The 27624-nt window shown below is 36.4% G+C and overlaps 1 protein-coding gene across 5 annotated transcripts; it reads right to left on the reverse strand.

The window, feature by feature from the left end:
* Positions 1-239: 239 nt before the first annotated feature.
* Positions 240-27570, reverse strand: ICE2 (interactor of little elongation complex ELL subunit 2). Of its 5 annotated transcripts, none has more exons than XM_074599829.1 (15): positions 27353-27570; positions 26277-26381; positions 23779-24046; positions 22776-22895; positions 21001-21135; positions 20517-20633; positions 18806-18965; positions 16885-17069; positions 15431-16388; positions 13187-13365; positions 11618-11747; positions 5944-6028; positions 5800-5850; positions 5043-5301; positions 240-1970 (listed from the first exon to the last, which is right to left on the reverse strand). In XM_074599829.1, exons 1-15 carry the CDS (start codon positions 27379-27381, stop codon positions 1779-1781), a joined length of 2973 nt encoding a protein of 990 aa, XP_074455930.1. In that variant the 5' UTR covers positions 27382-27570; the 3' UTR covers positions 240-1778. The 5 variants fall into 5 exon arrangements, with proteins under 5 accessions (XP_074455930.1, XP_074455927.1, XP_074455931.1 ...); XM_074599826.1 differs by lacking the exon at positions 27353-27570 and adding an exon at positions 27087-27264; XM_074599830.1 differs by lacking the exon at positions 26277-26381 and having other exon boundaries at positions 27353-27492.
* Positions 27571-27624: the final 54 nt, after the last annotated feature.

Below are 27624 nucleotides of genomic sequence, written 5' to 3' on the forward strand. Positions count from 1 at the left end.
AATTTGCAAACAGCTCTACACCAGCTCAGCTTGTCATTAGCATATCACTGCAGCTAAAAGCTGCAAAAAGAGATAAAAGAATAAACTGAATAATACTATAAATATATCTAACAGCGGGGGGAAAAATATTCAGAAAAAGCTTTGTATTTCACAAAGAACATTTTTTAATATACATTCATTGTTTAAGCCTGCTTTAAAAAAGACTGTCTTCAGGATTTTATAACAGGTATACCCAGTAAACGATTTAAATATTTCATTTTTATTTTCATGACATTAATATGTGTCAAGCCCTAGTGAACAGAAGAATGCTTCGTCAGATGTGTGTACGTGGTAACTTCTTTAGTCCAAACAAAAGACTTGGAAGAACATCTTTAAGGCCTTTGTTTTGTGTGTTAGCAGTTTAAGCATGCATACAAACAGCTCTCCAGAACACCATCCAAACAAAACTTGGCCCAGACATTTAAAGAGTTGTTCGTATTGTTTAAAAGGCAAAAATGGGAAAGAATTTATTGGACTCATTCTTGTAGATTTCAATAATTTATGCACTCTTCTAAAAACAATACTCCTAATAAAGGCAAATATAGGCAGAAATCCAGAAAACACAAAACAAAAGCGATGATAGAGACTATAGTTTTTGAGCCTCAATTTCAAGAACTGTTTCTGTTGAAATTGTTTGATGAAACACCAAGTATGTACCATAAAATAGCTGTAATACAGAGAAATGCATTTATGTACTCACAATGCATTTCTATACTAACATTTAAAACAACTTTAATTTTTCCATATAACTCATATTCATTAGGATGCATGTCATCACACTGCTTGGCCTTCTGATAGACAGTAAGTATTCACTTTTCCTAACCTCACTCTGTCAGTTTGGCTCTAAATTTCAAGCAAACAGCTGATGTACAGCATTAGTCTGGTTGGGGTTTTGGAATGATGACTACGGCCTTGATCCTATCACTTGTTCCTCCAGGCAAACCTTAATACCTCAGGTAAGCGCTACTGCATATCAGTGTGCAATCCGATATCAGACTTAGGCTGTGGCCATTCAGTAATGCAGTAAATAACTGCAATATTCATTTTTGAAGACATGCCAGAATCTAAATCTGGAAATTTGTTTTGGGGGAGCAAAATATATTTATTTTAACTGTTTAGCTGTACTTGTAAGTTTCCTAGTACAAATTTATGGCACATACTATTCAAATAGACACAGCTTTTGTTAATCAAACCTCATTTGTTGCACCATCCTAAAAAGAAAATGTATTTTTATAAATAATTAAAAAACTGGTAGACATTGTGTATTAAAAGAATTAAGTAATTAAATCCAAGTTGTTCCCACTATGCACATTGCACAAAGTAAAATATAATTTTAAATTATGTCAGAATAAAAATCTGTAGTGCTTCTGGAAGAATTAAGAAAGCTGAAAAGTTGTTTTCCTTTTTGTTATGGGACATTAGATATTGCTGTCAACCACCACATCATTCTTCAAACCGTAGTTTTTCTACAAAAATCGTGAGACCAACAGAAGATACTTTTGTCCCCTAACCTCAGCTGCAGATGCTTGCTCTTTTTTCCCTCTGACTGAATTTGAGATTTTCACTTGAAATACATCCACGAAGTTAAAAAAGGGTTAAAGGTTTATACAATGTTTCAGCCATGCCATTTCCCCTGCCAGCTTGTTCTAGTTTCTTTGAAGACGCAAGAAAGCCTCAGACTTTTTCCTTCCTCTTGTCCTTCTCCAGATCATACTTATCACAGCATGGTTTAGCTATCTCTACTTCAGTTGCGTTTTCTTGCACTTCATTTTCCACTTTTTCTTCATCATTCTTTGTTTGCAGTAATTCTTCTTCAGCTTCTTTGTAGCCACACCTTCATTTCTAAAACGCTTAGCTGGACTGCCTTTTGTTTCCATAGCTACTGGCTTTCCCTCATACGGTGTGTCAGATTGTCCTTTTGCCCCAGTCATCTAGATACGTATGGGGAGAGAATAAAAAAAAAAAAAAACAACAAAAAACTAGAATTAATAATCTTAAATCTTTAGTAAGCACAAACACATACAACTACCTTCAGAGAACCGCCTTCTACTTCTCGGCATTCCAGCCAGACTCAGATGCCACATCTGGACTGGTTGACAGGCACAGCTGATCTTCCTGTCAGCAGTGGGATCTGCCCAGTCCTGCCCCTTTCCTGCCTACATGCCTGGATTTCCTTCTGGCAGAAAAAAACCAAAGTGCATGAGATAATTCGGAACTGATGCACAACTCTACTTTGCCCTCATCTGAAGTCAGGATGTGGCTAAAACACATAACTGGGCCTGAAAAACATCTCACAGTCACACTAAGCTAGGCATGGTTAGCATGTGGCTTTTGCACAAATGATTAAATGGCCAGCAGGTCAAGGGAGGTCATCCTCCCCCTCTACTCTGCCCGGGGGAGGCCACACCTGGAGTACTGTGTCCAGTTCTGGGCTCCCCAGTTCAAGGACAGGGAACTGCTGGAGAGGGTGCAGCAAAGGGCTACCAAGATGATTAGGGGACTGGAACACCTCTCTTGTGAAGAAAGACCGAGGGAATTGGGTCTCTTCAGTCTGGGAAAAGACGACTGAGGGGGGCGGATCTTATCAACACTTACAAATACTTAAAGGGTGGGTGTCAGGAGGATGGGGCCTGGCTCTTTTCAGTGGTGCCAGGCAACAGGAGAAGAGGTAATGGGCACAAACTTGAGCATAGGAAGTTCCACCTAAACATGAGGAGGAACTCCTTTACCCTGAGGGTGGCAGAGCCCTGGCACAGGCTGCCCAGAGAGGTGGTGGAGTCTCCTTCTCTGGAGACATTCAAAACCTGCCTGGATGCGTTCCTGTGCAACCTGATGTAGGTGACCCTGCTCTGGCAGGGGGTTGGACTAGATGATCTCCAGAGGTCCCTTCCAACCCCTGCCATTCTGTGATATGCTGAAGAAAAATAATGCTTGAAAACTTTCTTACTTTTAAAGTGTCGTACTACCTGTTCAAAATATTAGAGCTGAGGGTGGGATCTCTGGGAAATTTCCAAAGCATGATATGCATCACATATTCATCAGCATAAACTACAAAGGCGGCTGGATTCCTAAACAATTACCACAGAATTTCTATCAAAAGTTTCTTTAGATGCAGACAATTAATTCTTCTTCTCAGAATAAATTCTATTCTGTTTTTAAAACAACAGCAACAACAAGCAGATGTTAGCAACTTTTAGACTATATTAATTTTTACTTGTCCTGAGTCTGGATGAGTAAAAGATGTCTGTAAGGAAGATCACATTCAAACATCTAAAACATTTTATTTCTTTAGATTTAACTGCACTCTGAAGAAACGCAACATATAAATGCTGCATAAGGTTGATAATTTTCAGTAAAAAGGAGTAAGCCATCCACACACAATTTTACTTATGTCTGAGACACAGAAATTGTGTTTTCCTAAACTAAGGTACTCCCATGCCTCTAAACAAAGTATATGCACCTCTATACAAAATAACATATTACTCATTTCAGAAACAGTAAAGCATAGAAACATTATTACAAATGTTTCACTGCATAGGAAACAGTATACCAATGAGAATTTAAGTTTCTGTACATCATGGAAGCTGCCCGAACTGCAATGAAAGTCTCCTCTAAGTTGAAGGAGTTCAGAGCAACCAGAGACAGGTGATCAATGGCAATTTGTCCAACACCGCTAAGATACTTCAGAGGGTCAAAAGGGAAACCTTATTTTTGCTGTAAAGAATCATTGTTATTCCTACATGAGCTTCGTTTAAAATGACAAACAATCAAGAACAGATGCAAGATGCTCCACTCGAGCCACTGAAATCAGGAATCAATACATTAAGACATCAAAGACTTCAAAGAGTGGCATGAGAGGACCGAGGAAAGTACTTACATTTTCAGTAAAGAGTAATTTTGTTTGGTTTTCTGTCTTGCCACACGATTATCCCACACATAGCAATGTAAAAGCTCTGACATGTTTTTTTTGTGTGTGGCTGATTTGCTTACAGCCTCTCTTGTCTGCATGAGATTTTGGGTTTCACCTACTACAGCTGAGTGCTCATTGCTGTCTCCACAGAGCAAGCACTAATCTGGATGCCCCTTCTCTACCTGGCTACTTATTTTCACTAAGATGGTTAAAATTTAACATCTTTGGCCTGCAACGCATGTCAGTTTCTGCTGAAATGGCCCAACAAGTTCAAGATTTTGAGATCTGGGAGAAAGACAGAGGGACAAATAGAGATCAAGGTGAGATTGAAAAAACAGAAAAACAGGTTAAAAGGTCCTTCCTGAAACTGTCTGAAGAAAAAAAAGCACCACCACAGAGGCAAAATTAGAAAATCCTTATAAATGAAAATATTGTATCTGTTTCAGCTGTACTGCAAGCCTATAAATTACAAAGCTTTTAATTAAGCCAAATGCTACATTCTTTTTGCTGTCCAAAAGTATTATTAGCTCTCATTAAAGATGCAAAACTTCACTTTGAAAGAACTTTGCCATCAAACAGGGGGAAAAAAAAAAAAAGTGTCTTTTAAAAAAAACAAACCCCAACACTTAATGTATCACAGAGAACTGTAATAAGAGCTCAGTGGAATAGACCCTGACAGCAGAATTCACCTTACCTGATTTTACCTGTCTACAGTTGTGCTAATCACCTTTACTCCTGTAGTCATTAGAGAGAAAATGACAACTCTACAACACGAGTCCTGTAATCTCTTTAAGAGGCCCACCCTGACGTGGAGATGCATCTTACAAAATATTCCATTTCCACCTGTTAACAGCACAACGAACTTAAACATTGTTTTTCCATACTGAAATGTTTAAAGCTAGGGGAGATGAATCTCACCTGAAATTTTCTCTCAGGAAAAAGTAATTCCTATTCTTGGTAGTGGATTCAGTACTCTAAAAGGTCTCTCTGACCCCCGAAGATGACAGATAAATATACTAGCTATATATCCAAGGGACTGAAACAGATTATTTCAAAACTGCTAATCTGATTTTCCATCAAGCGTGATACTGACCTTCTGTTTCCACGTGGCTTCCTGGGGTGCAGGTGGAAAGGTGCACGGAACTCTTCCATGATTCATGTGGTAGGGCAAAGGGAGGCTGGGATCTAGCGGCACCCATGGGACTGAGAGAGTGGCAGGTACAGTTGGCAGATCACAATGAGCTTTATGTAAGTTATATGATGCTCTCGTCGTCTTGTCAAGAGAACTCTTGTAGATTGCAACTGATGAATCTCCTGCAGCATGAGTTAATAAGTAAGAGCCCTCCTGCAAACTAAAAAGATAAAGTTCAAAATGAAAAATATTATTTAAATGTTTTTGTTTTGTTTCATTTGATCAGGATAGCTACTAAATTCTTAACACAAAAGCAAAACGTCTTTCAATATTTACTTATCAATCCCCGTTTTATAAAAACACTATGGACAAAGAAGCATGAATTAAACTGAAGTCCAAACGTGAAATGTCAGCTCACATACATAATATTACAACTCACTCCTGTGACTGTTCAATCATCTCAGAAGCGTCCAGTCTCCTCTTTTTGAATAAGTAGTTCATAAAATCAAGTTCTTATTCCTTAGCAACATTTATACAAAACCTGTAATCCTAAACACATTTTTATACAGTACTGCATTATGCTATGCTAGACCTAAAAGAATCTGTAAAATATTTAATATATCTGAAAAATAAAAATCAAAGAGTAGACAAGCAGAAGAAATAGGATGAGCTGGAAAATGTTGCAAATAAATACAATGAAAAAGAACAGATCACTTACTCAGACACTTTCTTCAAAATGTGATGAAGTATATTTAATGAATTTGCAGGCCTGCAAAAAAGAAAAAAAATTACAAAAGTAGTAACTTGCAAGGCTTGTTAGGGTTTCAAATTCATTACTAAAAAACCTACCAAAAATACTCACTTAATCAATCCGAGTTTTTCTCTTAAACTTTCTGGAGAAATCTTTTCTAGCATAATAAGCTTTGATGTAAAAGCATCAATACGTCCTGAAAAATATTAATTCAATTAATACACAAAAAATAAAAGAGAACAAATGCAAAAGGATGATTTCCAGACCTTATGCATTTTAAAAGGAATAAAAAATTTTGTTCTTTTACCATGTAGAACAGTGAAAAGTATTTACCAACATTGCACAATAATGGAAAGTAAAGTGTATACCTGCTTTAAGTACAGACATCCGTATTTGGGTTGTCTTTCTAACTCAGGGAGATGCCCATGATAACAGCAAATCTTACATCTTGGGTGATGTCTGGGATATACAACCTCATTTTGCCATGGCCTTAATCTCATCACTTACTTTGTATCTTCTCAAGTTCTTTTGATCCTTATCACTATGCTTCCTTACTGGACAGATCATGAAAGTTTATCTTTTACAACAAATCTACTTTTGAGTTTAATATACTTGTTTTTCTATTCTGATATGTTATACAAACAATTGTGTTATTTGATTTTCTGGGGACTATGTACTATCTCTTGATTTTTTTTTTTTTACCCTCACCTGAAAAATTACAATTTACAATTCAGGCCTTATTCATGGCAAATCATTAAAGACTATTTGTCTTTGACATAGCTAGGAGAAACAATTCAAAGCTCTCCTCATCACATTTTTAAAATAAAGGCTAACAAGTTTTCACTTGATAAGCAATAAAGATCATTATCGTAGCTTGTACACTGATGTGGTGACCGTGCCTTACCTTCAGGTTCTCTCTCATGCTGAGGTTTTCCTAGAAATCTGTTCTATTCCAGCTCCCACAAGGAGGATGAGGAGAAGGCAGCATAATAAAATATAACCTACTCCATGGAATTTACCACCTTACTACAAATCTGCTCTTGTCGGAAGTGTAAAAGCTTCAATTGCACAGTTAAAACTGCTAAACCAAAGCACTTCGCATTCCAAGCTAAACATTACTAGTAATTTGTTATGTGATGTGTAAGAAGACCACAAAAGAACTCTTATTTTAACAAATTTAAGAAAAATGCACTAGGACAACTCATTTCTTTTAAACACCGTACATTTGTTACCTTTCTTGATACCAGTATTTTGTGCAAGACTAAGAAGCTACGTTTAATATTCTGCATTGCTGACTAGAGGAAAAGAAACTTGAAGTCATTATAAAAAAAAAAAAAAAAATCTATTTGTGTTCTCCATTCCTTATCAGCCTTTCCTCAAAGCAGAAACTTCTCCATTTCTAAACTCAATGACAGCATAGTGGGGCCAAAAAAAAAAAATATCTATGAACTACTCATACCTAATTTATATTACTGCATCTTACATTTGAGAAGTGACTGATTGAAAACACTTGACACTCAGTAAGCTACCCATACAGTAAGTACTTCTTTCCAACCCATTTTTCAAATAATCTTTAAATAAAGGCAAATATTACCCTATTCAAGTGAAGGTAAACTAGTCTTTTTGCAGTAAGTTTTGCTTAGGCACTTAATGCAAATAAGTGAATAATGGTCAGGGTAAAATGTTCCCATTAATCAACAAAGCTTATCATAACTTTATTTACTGCTTAGATCAAGAACAAGTATCTTATTTGGGAAACACGTCCCTTTGCAGATGCAGGATTTCCTATCTGAGCAGCAAGGGCACTTAAATCAACAACTGAGCATGGTGTTCTACTAGCAAGAGGAGGAAGAGCACTCTCAAGTTTGTTTGATGATAATATCTCTGGTTTTGTGCAAACAATCACAACCTTCTTTGAGACCATACAAAATTAAAAATTCAACTTAATATCACACCCTGCAATTTCTGCAGGAGGCCATGGTTACACTTCTGCTTTCTGTCTCATCTCCTGAGCTGGCAGCACTGCTGAGTCACTGCGCTGAGCTATGAGATTCCTCCCTCAGCCACACAGAGCCATACAACACTGAAGAACAACATCAGACAATTATGGGGCACAGATCAAGGTCCAAAGAACTTTCCATCCATACTTATTGGCAATACAGAAGATTGTTGAGACAGTGAAGTAAGTTTTTTTGAGATCCAAGAACTCCTAAGCAATTTAACAATGAGGTCTGCTACATGCTCAAATCTTCAATTTTAGAGGATTCACTTGAGATCTATATAGTCTCAGAACTGTCTGAAGAAGAATGCAAGTTGTAAGTACTGTGTTAGTAATGGTAAGAACAGTTTTCAAACGGTTGTTCCATACTTCCACACTCATACTGTGGGGTAAATTTAAAAAGAGCAGTAAGTCTATGGCTCTACTATGGTTCATTTTAAAATAACAGGCGTGATATTTCACTTAAAATAATTCAAATTATAGCACGATCTGAGAAGCCAAGTCTGTCTTTCTGCTTAACACTAAACACGATAGCAGCAGTCTTACTTTCAGGTATCAGATTAATGAACAAGAATGAGATACCCACCCCATTTTAAGTTGTCCGTAATACAGGGATATTATCACCCTTAGAGAGTTGCTCCTGGAGTTTCATGATAAAGTTTTCTGTTGCAAAGTGCCATCTAACTAAATCAGGACATTTGCAACATTGCATTTTTCCCAGTTCCCCAGAAAGACAAACTGAAATGCAGAATTTCATGGTGACCTTGCAGTATTTCTCAACGGGAGCAGAAAGAATCCGTAAGTAGAATATGGTAACAGTCTCCTATTAAAAGCTGTGGTAGATGCTCTTTCAAAAAATGGATCATTTACTTCCATGTATGTCTTTTTACCTACCTCTATTAGAAACTACTTGGCAGTACCAAAAATCTGCAGTCCCCAATTTGCCTACATGAATAAATTCCATATTCTATCAGTATTAGAAGTTGGTGACATGCTGGGAGTCCAACTCCATATTTGCAGCAGACTTTTTTTTTTTTTTTTTTTTTTTTTTTTTTTAAAAACAGTGTTGGGAGGGGGCCTGCCCCACATTCTGGGAGCACTGATTTACTGTGCAGGACAGTGACAACCCACAGTAATCCTGTGCTTCCTCAGAGCACACAGAAGAATCCCTGTGGACGCCAGGGTTTGCTGCTGGAGGAAGCGCATCCAAGAGCTGACAAACAAATATCACTGGAATAACCAGTGTTTCTCAGTCCCAACGACTTCTTCTCCCAAGCACACAGAGAGAGCATGTCAAAGGCCAGGCCACGGAAACCTGCAGTCTAGGGCTCCGCATCCGCCTCACGGCTATAGCGGGTATCTACAAAGGAGACACTGAGGAACCTCCGTATCAGAAGAGGATGGCTGTTTATGCCAGAAGAACTCCTGCAGCATGCAGCCTGCCTTCTCCTGCACTCCCGAGAGCCTCTATAAAAGGGGCGTTGGCTGGATGAGCTGTCTGCAAACTTCTGCACAAGTCATATGTTAAGTATCCTGTAACTGATGGGAGATTAGATAGATGTGCGCTCTTTCAGTTTGTGTACTTTGTAAGCAGATTATCCCTCTCTCTACAGTTCCTCACACTGCTTGTCACTCTGTAAGTGTTAATAAAAATATTGATACAATTGTCTACAGGAAGCTAAATTTCAGTGCAATTCAGTATACTGTTCTGCGTGTTAAAAAAAAAAAAGAGCAGAAATGCTTCAGTACTGTACGTTAAGATATAATTAGAAATGGAGAACTGTGTGCATAATTATCTCTTTGTGAGGACTTTTTTAGAAAAGGGAAAAACCACAGCAAATGATGCTTTTAAAATTTAAAATTAGAAACGTAAGTTCCATTAAATATAGACAGGAGACAAAGATAGATGCAATCAGCAAAACTATCACCTCAAATACATTAGATTTCACATAAACCTCATAATTCTATGATAGGGTGCAAAATTTCTATGTAAAGATTAGGGAAGAGAGAACTCAGCATTTCTAAAATAGTATTCTGATGTGAGCCAGCAACAGCAAAAGTGTGATTCAGAGCACAAGTGGAAAGGTTAGGCAACCACAGGCCACAACTGCTGCCATAACAACCATAAAAAACAGAGATTTTTTTCAACAACAGGAAAGCGAGGCAGTCCACACTGCAGAACATTCATTCACTGTACAAACAGGATTGCCCTCACTCCATAGGAAGTGTCAAACATATTCTAAAATGCATTTTGACTATCCACTTCATTGCAGATTTTCCCTTTTAAAACTTTACTAATTACAAGGTAATTGGTATCAGAGAGCTCTCCATATCCTAAAGCGGTTGTTAAAATAACCTGGCCACCTTCTTCATATGCATCATTTTCACTTCTCTACAGAACATATGTATCCTAATAGACATAAAAAGTTTCCTGACATTTCAAATGTCCCTGTACAAACATGAATACGGCATCTTCTACAGGACATTTGTTAACTTTCCTTATAATACTGCATTCCTAATGTGCTTGGTTTATGTGATTTTGGATAGACTGCCTTTACAAGTAAGATCTGTCCGCTAACATTTCCATGCTTTTTAGCCCTGCTTTACTGGCTTTTTATTTTCTGTGCTCTGAATTACAGCTGTCATCTCTTCTACACAGGATTTGTAGTTTCCTGCTTCGTTCCCACTGAATGTATGTTACTTCCCATTCACAGATTCTATTACATTATCTCCTGTTTCCATCTGCTGCATGATACAGGACAAGGAGTATAAAGACCATCCCTTTGACAGGGATGTGTCAAGTCATAACACATATTAGGAAATTAAATTTCATGGATCAACTAGACATGGACAACGGAAAACGTGTTTGTTTAAGTAAGATCATCCAGTGTTCAGAACTCCCAAGGAATATCACAGCTATGGGAAGAATTTTTCAATAAAGTTATGCTATGTATTTTTCTTCTTCCTATGAGGAATTTGACTTCTGCAAAGCCAGAAAATTATTTCCAGTACCTTAGGTATGAGACACACCTTATGAGAGGTAAATTGTTTTCAAAGCGTGTAATTTCTTATTTCTGAATGACAGAACTTGGTTTAACCCTATCTTGCTTGTTTTTCCTCATTCTCTTGTATCTTAACTGTCTACATGTTATCAGTTAAGAAATATGAACATTATTGCCTGTTTTCAAAGAAAGATAACTAACATTTGACCTTTTCCCATACTGCAAGCTCAAAGGCCAAGGAATCAGTATCCTCTGAGACACATATCTGATCTTCTGTTTGTTTTCTATTTTGGTATGTAATAACAAATTTATTTAAAATGATTTCACAAAATACTAAGATACATTCATAGCTCACATTTCATCAAGAAATATTTTTACCACTCCTGCGGATAATTCGTGTTGTATATGACTCATTAAAAACAAACAAACAAACAAAAAACTCCCCCCAAAACCCAAAGATACTTTAAATCATGAAGATTACTAATTTCAGAGAACTAAATTCACACTGACAGATATATTTGTCTTTGAAAGACAAATAAATGCACTTGCAAACAAAGATTACTGGATACTATTTATCTAAAACCAAAGCTGAAATATCCTCATTTACCACCCCACAGAAATTTTAGACAAAGCACTTATTTAATAGAAGTGAAAGCCAGAATTAGAAAGTTAAAACAAATAAGGACAAACAGAATATACTTTTAATAAATATTTTTCTCTTCTGTTATTTTATGAATATTCAGACATATGTGTTTCTCAAGCAGAAATCAACACATGAACTTACCAATATAAAATAAGCATTCCGAATGCAACATACTCTCTGTCCACAACCGACATACTTCACTTTCTGTAAGAGCTTCGACACCATAGTAGGGTTGGTATTCTAGTTTTGGCAACAGGAATATTGGAGTAACCTATACAAGTGAAGATACAAGAAAAATCAGCACTCACTGTCCAAAAAATGTCAACATTTGAACTACATTCTGTAATTGATAATCATCATAATCTTTCACTACAGTTGAAGCAACAAAGACATTTCACACATTTTGTGTGATGACTCACATTCTGTGAAGCCCACAGTACAACCTTCGGAGTACAGAGACTCTATATAGAGGAAGGTGAAATGGACTAACAAAAAAAAAAAAGCCTAGACAAGCATTTACAAATAATAAAATTTTGCCACTAAGTAATTTTTCCATAGGACTAAATTAATCTGAAGTTCACACTTCTGTGCTCTACTGCCCTCTGCAGGAATTTAAGGAAAAAAAAAAAGACATTTCTGATGTGCTTATTATTAGTGGAATCCTGCCATTTATTCCCCTGATAGAATCTTACTTGAAATTAGAACCTAATGCTTGGACTCTCATTTGAAATCAGAGGCTAACCTTTGCATGTTAACACTAACAGAGGAAATATAAGCCTCTTCTCACTGACAAATGACACATTAAATTTCAGCAGGAATTTTAAAAAATACAACAGTGTTCAGTTTTTGATTAACAAACTAAGCAGCTATTCACAAGCATTTATACCCAGTGGATCAATAGCAAAGAAATGGTATTTCTTCAAAATACGATTTTGAGCAAGTAATCAGACTTACGAAGCTCCTCTATTTCCATTTCAGCAAAGCATAAATACCTCACAAAATGCCTGCCTACCATAATTCTGGTATTCTGGGGAGGGAGATACCACATCAAATTTGTTGAATGATTCAGAGAACTCTTGACAAAATAATAAATTACTTGGGGTTCCAGAATACACTTTCCTTCTCCTGATGTTACAAGGAATATCTGGATTACAGTTGTATTTAAAGCATTTTATTCCTTGAGACAAATGACTTGCTAAGATGTACACCAGAGTCTTTTCAAGCAGAGTGAAAAGGACCTCTCTTTATCTTTAAATGCGTCCTCTGTTCATTCTATCTATTTCTCTGCTTAACTAGGCATAATAGCAATGCTGAATCCTGCTTGAAAGTATTTATGATCCCAAACATTCTCAAAGCCTTGGGCCAAAAACCTTATTACTGCATTAACTTTTAAGAATAGTTCAAACTGACATTAGTTTACATAATTACTCATGCTTATTACTGTAATGCAGTTGTAGGAAGAAATGCAGAATCAAACTTGCTTATCTTCTAATCAAGCAGGTTTAAAGAAATAACAAATTATTTTTCCCTCTCTTCCTACAGCAAACATTTACTTAAAGAAGACACACACTATAGAGTTACAATTAAATGTACTAATTGTCTGAGTGAAAACACAGATGCTATGAAGGACTGGGAATCCCAGAGATGCCAGTTGAGCACAACTGTTTAAAAAACAACACAAAACAAAAAAGCTAACAGCAAAATCTGTACCTTTTGGGCTTTTTTCTTTTTATGGTATCGTGGCAATGACTTCACTTTTTGCACATTGCAACGCACAAGTAACAACAGATCATTCAAACTGAAAAGCTTATACACAAGGTTGCCATCCTGAGGTGCTTTATACTCTGAAGGGTCTTCTTCAAGCAGCTGAAGTTCATTTGGCAGCTTTCCTTTAGAAAACAAATAAAACAGAAAATGACAAGCTTGCACATTCTTTACCATGACGCTAATTAGCTTTTTTCTCTTATAGTAGGGTTTTTTTGGTGTGGGTTGTTGTTTTGTTTGTGTTTGTTTTTTTTTTTTTAATAGGATATGTTTTGTTTCCTAAGATTTTGCGGTGAAAATTGTCTCATTAGGCACAATACGTCACTTACGTATTAAAAAAAAATAAATTTGGAAAAAGTACGCTATAACTTTTAAAAAGTATATTTTTAAATATTCCCACATATTTTATCCTAATCATTAGATTTCTTATACAAACAAACAGAGCTATGAGACTCCATTCTTGTACAAATGGAATTCAAAGGCTGGTTTTTAAGCCACAGTCACTCAGCACAAAGGAGACAAAAATTTTATTTACGATGACTGCCTCCTGAGAGTTGCCATCCATTTATCAGTTACTGAAATAACTCAAGCCTCAGGTTTGCATGACAGCATAAGCCTCTGTTCCAAATTGAGTTTGCTTCAACTTCAATTTCAATGCTAGCATATTCAAAAGAAACACTTCTTAGATCTCCAACTGTAGCTTTGAGGTAAGTTAACAAACATCTCTCTAAAATAAGCAAGAATAAACTCCAACTTGTTTAAGATTATTTATTTAAAATTATCCAGGTCTGGTTTTCGTCCTGCAGATACGTGGAAATGTGTGTCAAAACTATGACTGCATGAGATATTATCATCAGAGTGACCGGAAACAATTTTCTGTTAGTAAAATATTTAATTAAGTTCTGGCTTCTGCAAAAAAAAAGACATGCATAGAGGTTTATCAGTTTGCTATAGAACTTCCGATTTGCATAATTGTGCTTTCTTCTCTTTCCCAGTCACACTTCATCACCTTAGCAATATTGGTTTCACTACTTCTATTAAAAAAAGAAAAGAAAATATTCTATTATCAAACACCTGAATTCCATAGTCCGGCTTTTAAGAGAAGGAGAAATAGAAAGAATACCATGCTGCTCAACCCTTCAAACTGAGGGAGGAGACGTGGTCTTTTAGTGACTACTAAAATTCAGTTAAATTGATAAAAGCATAGGAAGTGTTAACGCAATTTCAACTAAAACAGAATTAGTTGTGTTAACTGTTTGCATTACAGATTAAGTAAATTAATTAAGATTAATTCCTATGTGATCAAATGCACAGCAAGTCAGAAAATACCAGCAAAACAGGTTTTCACAAGAAAAAGCATTGATTAATTGGAATTAAATATTTGAGAAAAAGACTATCTGTCCTGATGCAACCTGCCTGGTTTCCTGTCCATTTACCTAACACAATAAAGTGCTTCTAACTTCAGTTGCACAAAGCTCAGAAACAACTCAGGCATGTAAGGAAAACCTCAAAGTTCATGGTCCCTAGGATCTTCAGGACTTCTCGTTCTTGGTTGAAGTCTGGGTGTAGCATAGGTTCTATTTCCATCTAAATGCCTGAAAACTTGGAGAGGTGGCTTGTAGCGAATCCTCATTGATCTTCTGGAACTGATTGCTAGCAGCTAAGAAACAGCAACTGAACTAGGAGTCTCAGAACTCAGACACTCAAATTCCAAGTTTTCTTTCAAGTTTTAATTGCATAATTTGATTAATTTTTTCTTTTGCATAAAATGTAAAATGATTCCATTCTTGATCGACAAGAAACTATTTTTGCAGACCAGACTACTCAAATATTCTAATTTCTGATGAAGAGTAACTCATTTCACTACCAAATGATTTCTTTTCCTTGCTTAAAAACCTTGTGTACAACAAAGTTTTGTTTCTCTAGAAGTAAAACAGTATTTCACATCCACCTCTGTAGACAAACAGCTCCCAAAATGCTCTCTTTTGTGTGCAAGGCAGTAATTCTCACACAGAAAAGGTATTGTTAAAAAAAAAAAAAAAAAAGAAAAAATTACATCACATCTCTAAGTAAATGTAACAGAGGAACTATTGGGATGTTCTTCAGATGAGGAAGTTAAAATGTTTTTCTGTTAAAATTTTACTGAAAATTTAAAATTTTACTCTTTACACATTGAACACAATTACTTACTCTTTGGAACTCCCTGAAAAAGCCAAGTCCAGGTATTTCTAGACGAGCTGTTGGGGTTTGAGGCAGTGGCTGGCACGGTTTCTGTGCTGGAGGTCACCAATGCTTTTGGAGATTGAGGCACATGAGCTGGTGGAGCATTAGAATTATCACAGCTCACCACTGGCTGCTCACGAGCTTTTTGGGAAGGTGACTTGAGAAGTGCAGTTTGCATTTTCAAAATCTGTCCGACAGGATCAAATTCTTTGGATAACTTTCTTGTAGGCTTTCTGGAGGCACTTTTTTCCTGATCCATGTTATCTGATCCACCAGTCATGCTTGCTAACGGAATCTGGGTGGGTGAAGGTGATTTGGCAGTCTCTGCTGAGGTACGAGAAACAGTGTTTGGTACAGTTGTTTGGCAACAATCCGTGTTTTTACATTCTGTATCAATGACCAAACGCTCCTCATCTGTGTCACTACTGCATAAAGAAGTGTAAGTCTCATTTTTTTGTGCAGCATCGGACTCTTTCTTGTAACTAACAGCATTAGATAGAGTATTTAATTGTGTTTCATTGCCTAATACTTCTTTGTTCATGACATGCTGCGCTTTGTTCAGTACTACATCCTCTGAATTAAAGCTTTTACGAGACGTGTTTTCTTCAGGGCTGAAGCACAGAACACCATCTAATGATGGAAGCTGCATGCTAGCACATGCTGAAACTCCTTGCTCAGAAATGGTGTTTTTCCCTTCTTCATCTCCACTGTTTATGGTGGATGTATTTTTTTTCCCCATTTTTAGGCCATGTGATAAAACTTTAGCAGTGTTATTAACTGTAGGAAAAGTACTTTCCATTTTAGAAGTTCTTGAGAGCTTGACAGTTGCTCCAAAAGTTTCCAGTTCTGTAACATCATCATCAAAGTCCATCCCTGTGTCATCTGGAAGAGGAATCTTCCTGTACTGGTAGGTATCGGAAGACATCTTAACACAGGGAGAAAAATAATAGTAATATTAAAAAAAAATAATAAAACAAACCAAGAAATAGAATGTGTTAATCACAAACGAGACACTGTCATACTGAAAACATGAAAAATGTTCTACTATCCATATTTTGACTGTTGGGAGAGAGGGGCAGTAATTGCAAAAAAAATTCCCACGTTTAACAGAGAGTATCTTAAGTCCTAGGAGTTGAAAGGCCTTTCAAGAGAGAAATAAAGCTCACAGAACTTTTCCCACCTAAATAAACTGATCAAAATACATTTTAATGAAGTAAACGTTACAGCTGAGATGCTGATGTAAGTGAAGTATTTAAAGGAACAAGACAGACATTTTAAAACATAGGTTCTGTAACTCAGCAGTAAAAAAGCTACCAAGAGCAAACCTAAGTTCTCCTTCATTATCACAGAACAAGTAACTTAGGAATTATAACACAGGTTTTTGGCTTTGTTTGTTTTTAAGAAGAGGTGAAGCTACATACATCCCACTGAAACAGACTGTCCTCAGCTGGTTTGTCCATTGATACATCAGAAATTGAAACGTAAGACGTTTTAGTTGCTAGAAAGTCCATTGGAATTTCATGGAAGATTTGGTTCCTCTCTCTTACTGTCATTTCCTTTCTCATCAGAGGTGAATCAACATAAACCACTTTAGTTGGTTTGCTACCTGTTCAAGAACAGAAAGAGACTGAGTACACATTAAATGAAAGGAAAAACGATTGTTTTATATGTATATATATAAATTATATATATTTATATTTTTATATATATATAAAAAATTTAAATAATAAATGAACTTCAAAAAGCCAAAAGCAATGGCTGCAGTTTATATTTCTTCTAATCAATAACTACGTCCTGTCTCTGCTGCCCTACTCTTTTGTTTATACTTTAACACATTTACATATGAATCATCCACAGATTCATCCAAAAATGATACCCTGCCCACTATTATACAGAAAGCAGAGGCCCATTGTGAATACAGTTTCCTGTTTTAGAAAAAAAAAAATACAATTAATGCAAGAGGTGCATTACAGTGAAGGTGGAAACGGAAGGAGAGGAGAAGCCCTTCAAGAAACACTATTTATGGCTAACGTATTCTGAAAGCCCTTTATGTGCTAACTTTGGATCTAAAAATTCAGTTTAAAAACTGTAAACCTGATATAAAAGGAGTCACACCTTTACAGATAAAGTAATTTAATTTCATGCAGGAAAGTGCAAAATTTGGAAGATTTGCAGATATTTGACAGCTTATTTACTACTATCCAGAAGTCTGCTATACAAATTTGTGTGAAATGCACACAATGTGGACATTCCAAGACAACAACCATTATAAATACTCATCATGAAAAAATCCTTTGTGTATTACAAAAAAAAAAAAGGGGGGGGGAGGGGCAACAAGAGAGGAAATCCATATTCAGATTACTGATGGAGTACTTGACAACTAAAGTATAGCACTCAGATGAGTTAATCAGTTTATTCAAAACATTTTTTGTTGCAATTGGGAAAAGTGATCTCCATAGACATTCATCATTTATTCATTATTCTATGGTGTAAACAGGTCCTTTTAATTCCAGAAAATGTTTGCTCTTTAGTTTTTTCCTAAAACTTCAGAATTTCTCTTCTTTAGCTTATTGAAATCAGTTCACTTGATAATTTTAACAGCTTCATGCAGTTGTTTCCCAGGAGCAGAGCTTACAGTTTTGAAAAGCAAAAGGACAGTTAACAGATTATTTTTTTTTCCAAGCGGAAAATAGCTCTATGTCCAAATTCAATGTTAATGGTGATACCTCTAGAGGTTGTTGCTATTCTCAGTAACAAGGTGGAACAAGGTGTAGAAAACCACAAAATGACCTTGCTATCAGCTTTCCTCCTTGAAAACAGAGGACAAACTATAGCAATGGATTTTTTTAAAGTTCATTTTTTACAATAACTTTGATTAAACCAAACATTTTTCTTTACAACACAAAGGTCTCTGACTCCTTACCAGATGACAGCTGAAAATTATTAACTTCAGATTTTTGCCCTTTAAGATGTGTGAACTAAATAAGTCAAATTTTATTACTTTGATTGATTCCTTAAATTAAAAAAATGAAAGTACTTAAGAGATACTATTTTCTTATAGCTGCATTCTAGAATGCTGCTTCTTCAGAAAAGGTAAAAATCTGAGCTTATAGTTACAATTATAATTCTCATTAACCTTAGCTTCTTTCTTTTTTAAATAAAACCAAAATTAAACGATTCCATTATTGTGTGAACTAAACCAGACTACCTTCTTCCTTCCCACAGCTGGTTTTACTGGATTTTCTAATTTCCTGTTCTTCCGTCTGCTTCAAAAGGATTATGAGAATATATAAATATTTTCATGGACAAAACCGTAATTTTTATAACAAAAACATACTATACCTGCAACAGGGATCATTTTAATGCAAACTGGAATTTCCCATTGTTCCTTGTAGTTTAGTCCATGATTATTCAGTAAAGTAAATAATGATTCATTACTTAAAACAACTTGCGGACAGTATTTCAAAGCAAGTTTTTCTGCATTTGAATCTGAACTAATATCCTAAACAGAAAAAAAGTTATATTTTTAAAGTTGTTTTTCTTTTTTTTTTTTTTTTTAAGAAATACACACACAAATTTATATTGATAAGAAAAACCCCAAACCCAAACATGCATTAACCTTCCCCCCCAACTCCAAAAGCCCAAATACCAACACAGTGCCAAGCTTCAATATCAAATGAATAAGCAAAAAATGCCCCCGAAAATTTTTGTCTGAATCTTATGCATCCACCTTGCAGCATGAGAAAATATATCTTCTTAACTTGTATCTTTCAGTTCGTTCCTATTAATTTGAATTTCTAGACTGAATAGGAATTTGATGATCATGAAATATGGGCATTGCAGAAGAAAAAAAAAATAGATTCACTCACACATGTATTACAGATCTTCCTTATGAGTAATAGCACAATACAGACATCTAATGTTAAAGTATGGTTAATGATGCACAGTTGTTTGAATAGAGATTACATATAAAGAATGTTAAAACAAATATAAAAACATGAAGAATACAAATTCAGAATTGAAATAATAAAATTATTAAACATTATGACTACAGGTTTCCATGAAGAGAGGAGGCTGGCAGCGCTCATGAGGTGGGAGGAGAACATCAAGGACTAAGAAGATAACAGAAGCCCAGGAGCACTGAGAACCATGAGAGAGATATAAGAAAAATCTAGCTGTGTTCTTTTTTCTGCCACCTGAGACATCATCAGAAATCTTCTCTGTTTATAGCTGTAACATCTCTTGAGGCATATATCATTCTCATGTGTCACCTCTGCTACTTTCTTAAGGAAAAGTGTCTTTGCAATCACAGTGCCTCTGTTGAAAGTTTGGGTTTTGATACACGAACAAACTCCTTATGTTAGCGGATAACAAATTATCTGGAATAAACAGTGAGAAAAACAAGTTCTACAGAAGGAAAAACTCATTGATTTTCTCTGTGGAAGAACACAAACAGGAAGATTGGATATTTAACAGTAAGGTGGATCGGAATCTAAAAATTGTTCAACTCGGATATGAAGTTTATGCTGTTTAACAGAAGAAATTCCCAGGGTAAACTAACCTAATTGGCTTTTCAGAAAACCAGACAGTCTAAAGTATTTCTTCTTACCCTCAGGACTTCTTTCTGAAATCATAAGCCTTTGCACCTACATGCATTCATATGCATGTATACACACTCACACACACAGAGGCTGGCTTAGAAATTGGAAAGCAAAGTTCAAAAGGAATAACACTATAATAAACAATTCTATCTAGATTTCACGGACAGTGTGTTCCAATTTAAAGACCTCTCATGTTTCATGAGAACGGAGGAAGCCCCTTCAAGAGGCACTAGGTTCAAAAGGCAATAACCCAACTTTTGAAGAGGGCAGTGTGATTGCTATAAATAAAATACTAAACAAATAGTGATACAGTATATGTTCCTATGCTATAAGATGTGTAAGATTAGGGAAAAAAAAAAAGAAGAAAAAATGTAATGCTGCCACATAAAAAGGACCATATTGCTCTTCTATACAAAACACGACTTAAAAATGACAGTAAAAAGGTTACTTACTTCGTGCATAATAGAAGCCTTTTTTTCTGGACTTATAATAGATGTAATAGTTTTATAATCTGTGGGCAGTTGAACAGGCATGGCAGGGAAATTTGTTTTACCACGTCTTGCTGTACCCTTGAAGAAATCAAGCAGTTTCAAAAAACAGCTTTAACTGAAATCGTGTTGATCCAACATTGCACTTCTTACATGAAAAATATTAAGAATTTATGCAGGTGTATTATAAAGTTAGTGTTATATTTAAAAAATATACTATTAATGTAATCTTTTTATTGCAAACATAAGTGCAGGGTGTTAACGGCCTCACTACCAAAATAATTTTGTTAATGTTTTCATTAACAATTTTAATTGTAAATTATAACTCCTAACCCAAGCACTGAATAATATTTGTAAAACAACCCAGAATCCTTGCCTAACACAATCCAGATGTAATTCTACTTGTTTGAAAATAATACCAAAACAATATGTATATGTAAGATATTACCATTACAAGAAGATTTTTTTCCAGCCTAAAGGTCAACTGTGTATGAAACTTCCCTCCCATGATACTCATGATCTCCTGGAGCGTGTAAAACTCAGGATACTTCTGCACATGTCCAATACAAGCACGTAATAATTCCTAACATAAAAAGAAAAAAATAGTTTATGCATTTGTATTTTTCGTAAGAATTTCATTTTAAGAAGTTTTTTCTACAATTGCAAGTTGCATTTGCATATACTTTCTGTAGAGAATACAGATATATTTAGCAGATTACTGCTAACAGGCTTGTTCAACTTTTCCAGTTAGAGACAGTATTAAAAAATTTGAAGGTATCAGTATAACTCTTTAATAATCTTACAATCACTAGCATCAGAACTGAACATACCCTAAATTCTCCTCAACCCCTCATATGCAAGGCTAACAATGTATGCACACAGGCTCAGATCAATCATAAAAAAAAAAGGTTTAGTACAGTTTTAACTGTAATTATTTTCTTTGCAGTTTATTTATGTTGGCTTTTAGAGGAACTAGTATTTTTTGTGTTACTACATAATTTACACTAAGCCTAGGTAAAAGCTGCAAAGGTAAAGACACAGGAAGATTCTGTATGTGTTGAAACTTGCTTTCATGTCAACTCTAGATCCCAAGACAATTTTTTCTGATATCTGAATTATGCACTTAAGACATTTAGGTTTTATTTAGTAACTAGAATTAGTTATTTTTTCACTTATTGTTGAAAACTAAATATGTGCCTCCGTTTCATTTTTAACTCACGATATCAACTTAACTATAAACAGGACTTCAAGTCTGGAGACACATTTAGTGACCAGATGACAAGATCACTTAGAAAAATAGACATGTTTAAGATATAAAATTACAAAGACAATCCCAATTTTTAGAAAAAAGCAAGATTTTGTCCTTACATGTGCCCAAACCATGCGTTAGTGGGAGAATAAATTTATCTTGTGCATGAAAAAGCACGTAATAAAAAGCATGACGGTGAAACAAAAACAATCCTTATGAATTTAACTAAACACTCTACTCTCTAGTAAACACTGTTTTACAGAACAAATTAGAAAAATAAGTGATGTGGCACTTTCTAGAAAAGACTAAATTTTTTTTTTTTAAAATGTACGTAAGTAGGCCATTTCAATTAAGGCAAGTCACTATGAGGAAAACAAGCAAGAGCAAATCAACCCATTGATGGAAAAGTTTAACAAACCTGTATTCTGGAGTTCTTTTCCTGAAATGTGATATTAAACCAAGAATGATATTTAAAATTGCATTCGTGTTTGATTTTAGAATCATCAAGGTGAGTATTTAACACAGTGTGAACTTGCAGATTATTATGATTAAAGCCTGAGTAACTCCTGATTAAAGTGACTTTGTAACATGCTACTGTGGAGGAAAGCTTAACATTCTGTCCAGTAGTGTATATTTAGGTGCAGCTTGTTAACGTAAATGCACATTTAAAAATGCAATTTCTCCCTTCCCAAATAAAAAGATGTAATTTATTCAATTGATGACTAAATTTTTGTACAGTATTGTATTCAGTGACCTCATTTATATTGTATCTTATTGGCTACAATAACCTGTGGGGCCAAGTGATAAACTGCACAGCATAAGGGAAATGGCAACTTCGCATGTCTCACCCCAACATGGAATCAACAGAAGTTCAGGGAACACCAGACCCCACGCGCAGTGCCTATGTATCTTAACCACAATTCCAATACCATTATGGAAGAAGAGAAGGAATTAAACACAGTATTGGTAATTACCTCAGTATAACGTAGTCCATCTTCAGAGATGGCATCATAATCCTTGGCACAGCTTTTTGCAGCGTTTTGGGCAAATTTCATAAATTCTGCCATTTCATTGTTTACTACTTCTTTCATTTGCTAGAGGGAGGGAAAAATCTATTTTTTAAGACAGAATGCAATCCTGTAGGCTAGGTACGTAATGAGCAAAATTTCCAGAGAGGTAGTACAGTATGAGGGAGGGCACAGATTCCACTTGCTGCTCAATTTGGCAAGTCTTTGCATATGTTTAAGAGTTTCACTTAAATAAAAAAAATTTTTTGCAAGGCCCGTTTCCTTAGAACAAATCCCAAAACAGCAAAACACCACTCCCCCAACAAACAGCAAGCTTCTTTTGGCCGTACACTGGTAGTTTATAAACAGAAAGGTTACTATTTCACTATTTAAACAACATTGCTGAGACTAAGCAGCAACCTCTGCCTTTCTACTCCCATAAGCACTGATGTGGCAAGCACAGGAGGTCAACATACAGGTCCCTTCACACGCTAATGAAAGAAGTTCCCAATTACAGAGTGTTGTCAAAGAACACATCAAAATGTACCCATCTCCTACACAGACTGCTACACGCCATTATGAAATGCTAAAATCACAAAAGGTCAACTCTTAACTTCTTCTCATAAAAAAGTGTGGGGTTTTTTGGGGGTGGGTGGGTGTTTAATCAGCTATCAAAGATCTACACTTATCATCAGTCGTTTAGACTACCACTAAAAAACAAAATAGAACAAAAAATCCACAGGAAACCCACCCACTTTCAATGAAATAAATAAATATACTTTCAATTTATATTAAAAATGTTATCCAGAACACTTTAAACCTTTATTACCATTCATAATAATAAGCTACAAGGAAATTACAACAAATTGAATTTAAAACCATTTTTGCTACATTTTCCTTAACGCTTTTTAACAAAAAAAATTGTATGACTCCCTCTGTGATGTTCCTGCGTACCCATATGCACACTTACCAGATACGTGTATAATTCTCTTTGACTTGCTGCATTAACTTGAAAATGTTTTATTTTTTTTGAGTACTTAGTCATCAGATATAAGTACGTTTTCTGCTCCTTCTCAGTCAAACAAGAGGTAAATGGATAGGGGATCCTAGGTTCTGGAAAAGGATGATCATCAGTTGTGCTTTTAGCCTCCACCTCAACTAGATCTGCAGCCTGGATGTTAGAAGTCTGTCTATTTTCTGAAGACTTTCCCAATGCCTCCACATTTTTCTTTGCCTCTCTGAAAGAAAAGTAATAAATGAAAGAACTTACACTTTCCACATAAATATTAATATTTGTCAGAATTAATAAAGGCAGTCATGCAAGCCTAAACTTCAAATCCAGCAAAATGCACTATGAGATACCATACTATTCCAATTCCTAGTCTATGTCATAGGAATTTTTTTATTCTGAAACTTTACCTGGACGACCAGACTAACCCTGAGTATCATCAGCAGGTTTGCCATGGGTTTAAAGATGAAAAAAAAAAAAAAAAAGTGTGTTTTTTTTTAAACACAACAGTGTATATATTAATCCGTTATACTCAATATTGAGGTGACAAGCTAAACATGAAACTCTGATTCTTTGTTCTGGAAACACCTGCTATTAATGAAAAGTTAGAGTCTCAACATTTCTTCATTCACTGATGGCTGGCGTTCAGAAACAGTTTGCACTCAGAAAGGTCTAACTTATGAGTTAAAGTGACGACAGTGAAGGAGAACGACTTAACTAGAAAAAGCCTCTCTTTCGCTCTAAAAGTAGTAAATTAAAACTACTTAATAGTAACAATAGACATTCTGGATTTCAATGAAGAAAGTCCTAAAAACAGAGTACACAATTCAAAAGTTTCATTTTCTACTCTAAAAAATTCTGAAATCAGTTTCCAAAAATTATATTGAGCTAAGGCAAGGGTGTAGCTGCCCTCACAACAAAGAAGTAACATTATAAAGCTGGTTCTTAAAATAACCCCAGTATATGAAGGCCATCTTAGCCCTGCTCTATTTAAAATTAACTGTTCTTAAGAGAGAAAATATTTAAGGGTAACAAAATGAACATTAACTGCTGATCTTGGAAAAAACATATTTTTAAGATATGATTTCAGCCGTAGAAAACATCTCAAGTGTTATTCAAACCCAGCAGTATCACGTCCACAGTTCTTAATAATACTTCACAGCTGTCTCTCTGAATATGAGAATGTGTCCATCCTCGTGGCACAAACTGGCAAATTTAATTAAGCTGCAGCAGCGACAAGATGCTGACTCAGATATGCCAATGTAGGAACATCAAGAAATTCTAGCAGCTTAAATTGGCTATATTCAGCACTGAATGAAATGGCAGCACATCAAGATCATTTCACTATGCAGTGCTGTCACAGTCTTCATCAGGGTGCAAACCAAAATAATCTGACAGAGCTTTTCTGTCCATATTTACAGCATTATACTTTATTTGAGCTGACGGTTTAAATTTTTCCCCTTCATTTTATCAGCAACCTGCCTTCACAGCTTCTATGGTGAGAGAACATACACTTTTGTAAACATCTATCAGGAACGCCAATATAAAAATTCACAAATTTCCTCCAGCTTTTACTTTTGCAGTTGCCCCAACAGGTTCCATTTCTCTTCCTCTCTGAATTTTTCTCGTTCCAACCTCTCTTCTGCCTATAAACCCACTTCTACCATACACAACTGAACACAATCCCACTCTTGAATGCAGTCACGTCTACTACAGAAACCCTTTTTCTACATCATCTACAGGCAGAATCCTACAGTAATATCCAGTGTACCCAGGAGCAAGCTGAGGGCTGTGCTCATCTCTGCCAGTTCAAGGAAAGTTGCTCCAACACAGACGAACCAGAAAAGACCTGTACCACCTATGTTCACATAATTTCATTTCCCATTCTTCAGCTAACTCTCTATACAGTTCCTTCATTACTCAAGCAATTAATTGCATCTCCACTGCACCTAAGACACCGTTGTATCTATGTAAACACCATTGGCTACTTCTGAAAGATATAAGTAAAAAGGATTTCAATGTACTCTATCGTCAGCCTTCTACAAACTGAGAAGACATGGACAGACAGCAAGACATTAATTTCTAAAAAGAATTAGGTCTGGTTCATGGGTAACAGGATCCTTACCATGACCAGTTAAAAGTGTGGGTCAAACTTCACCCCTCATAAGCAAAAGCAAAAAACAAGAAGCACCACTCCCCAAAAATAACCCAAAACCCCATCCCAAACCCCCCAAAATACCACCCCCCCAAGAAGACATGAAAGGCCAGAGGTCTCAACCTACACTGTTCCGGCTTTCTGAGGTTTCACAACAGGTAAAGCACAGACCAACTGCTGGATTAAGGAGTCAGTAACAAATCCTTGCATACCAGATAACATGCAGCTTTCCCCCAAAACCACAAGGGTATGTATCCATAGGATAGTAACAACTAGCACAAAACTGTAACATAATAGAATATACCTGTTTGATAAATGCCATAGTTCAGAGAGGCTCGGAGCCAATGAATATTTTTCATAAATTTCGTGTGAGAAAAATACTTCACTGCCATTTTTTGGTGAAACATCCCTGATAATAAAAAAAACAAAAACAAACCACAAACAAAACAAGAACATTGGAATACACAAAAATATAAAGCCCACATCTGCCTCTGAAAAACGAAACGCATAGTTATTTATTTTAAAAAAAGAGGCTATCTACACAGTGTTTCTACATTCCCTCTTTATGAAAGTTACATATATACTAATTCTCTACTGGTTTTCCATAGTAAAATACATGTGTTCTTCACAGTCCAAAAAGAACAATTTTATTACTACAGGGTACAAATTCTAGATATAGCAAGAGAAATTCTGATGGAGCTACATGCCTTCAGATGCTCATTACTCAAAACCAAACATTGGGTTGAACTTGCTGGAACTTTGAGAAAAATACAACCACCTTATTTTTAATTTTTCAGAAAAGAGATATTTTGTTTTCTACACACGCCTTACCTTCTAAACTCTTTTTTTTTTTAATATAGCCCTCTCAGTGTACAGGCCCTATACAACATCAATCTTTCCAAACTATTTTGAAAGGCATGAGGAAAGATTTCCTTCTGCCTTCATCACAAATAAACAAATTCAAAGCCAAGTCCCCCCTCCAGGCTTAAAAAGCCGAATGACATCTTTGTAGGGCTTTCCGTATCAAAAACAAGAACAACACCACTGCCCCAAACCGATATCGTGGATGCGTATTACTTAATTGCTCCTCATTTCTGAGCATACATAAACATACAGGCTCGCTCTTCCACAGTGAAAGCGCAGACTCCTCCCTTCTCCCGCTGAGAGAACGACGAAACATGTCGGCACCCCGCCCTCCCTCAGCCAGGGGGCGGGAACCAGGCGGACGCGGTAGCCCAGGCCCGCCCCCCTCCTCAGGCGCATGCGGGCCCTCGCCGTTCTCCTCTCGGCGGAGGAGCGCGGAACGGCGTGACGCCTTCCCGCCCGCCGCTCTTCAAACGCGCCCGGCTAGGCCTGGGGGAGAGGGGGGAACGTACTCACCAGGTCAGCAGCGGCCCCTTGGCCGCCATCTTGACGGGCCCCTCGGGGAACTGTGTTTGCCGGTTCTTCGCCTCTACGCCGCTCGAGCCTGCCTCACGGCATTGGCCAATCAGCGTATCAGAGCGCCCGGCGCGCGGGGTCAGGTGTTCCGAGCCAGCCAATGGCAGCGTAGGCTGGAGCCGAGGCTGGAGGGGCTGCGGTGGCCATCTTGTGGCAGGCGGCACAGCTGCGCGGTGGGGTTGCGGGGGCTGTCCCGCTGCCGGGGCTCCTGC

Source organism: Larus michahellis, chromosome 9 (genome assembly GCF_964199755.1).
Source record: "Larus michahellis chromosome 9, bLarMic1.1, whole genome shotgun sequence".
Taxonomy (NCBI): domain Eukaryota; kingdom Metazoa; phylum Chordata; class Aves; order Charadriiformes; family Laridae; genus Larus; species Larus michahellis.

Excerpts from the sequence above, each read along its gene's own strand:
- ICE2 (XM_074599826.1), bottom strand. The coding sequence starts at position 27,235 with ATGCGCCTGAGGAGGGGGGCGGGCCTGGGCTACCGCGTCCGCCTGGTT. Across the intron at positions 24,047-26,276 it reads CTATGGCATTTATCAAACAG|AGAGGCAAAGAAAAATGTGG; the intron begins GTATATTCTATT and ends CTTTTCTTTCAG. Across the intron at positions 5,851-5,943 it reads GAAAAACTCGGATTGATTAA|GCCTGCAAATTCATTAAATA; the intron begins GTGAGTATTTTT and ends TCTTTTTTGCAG.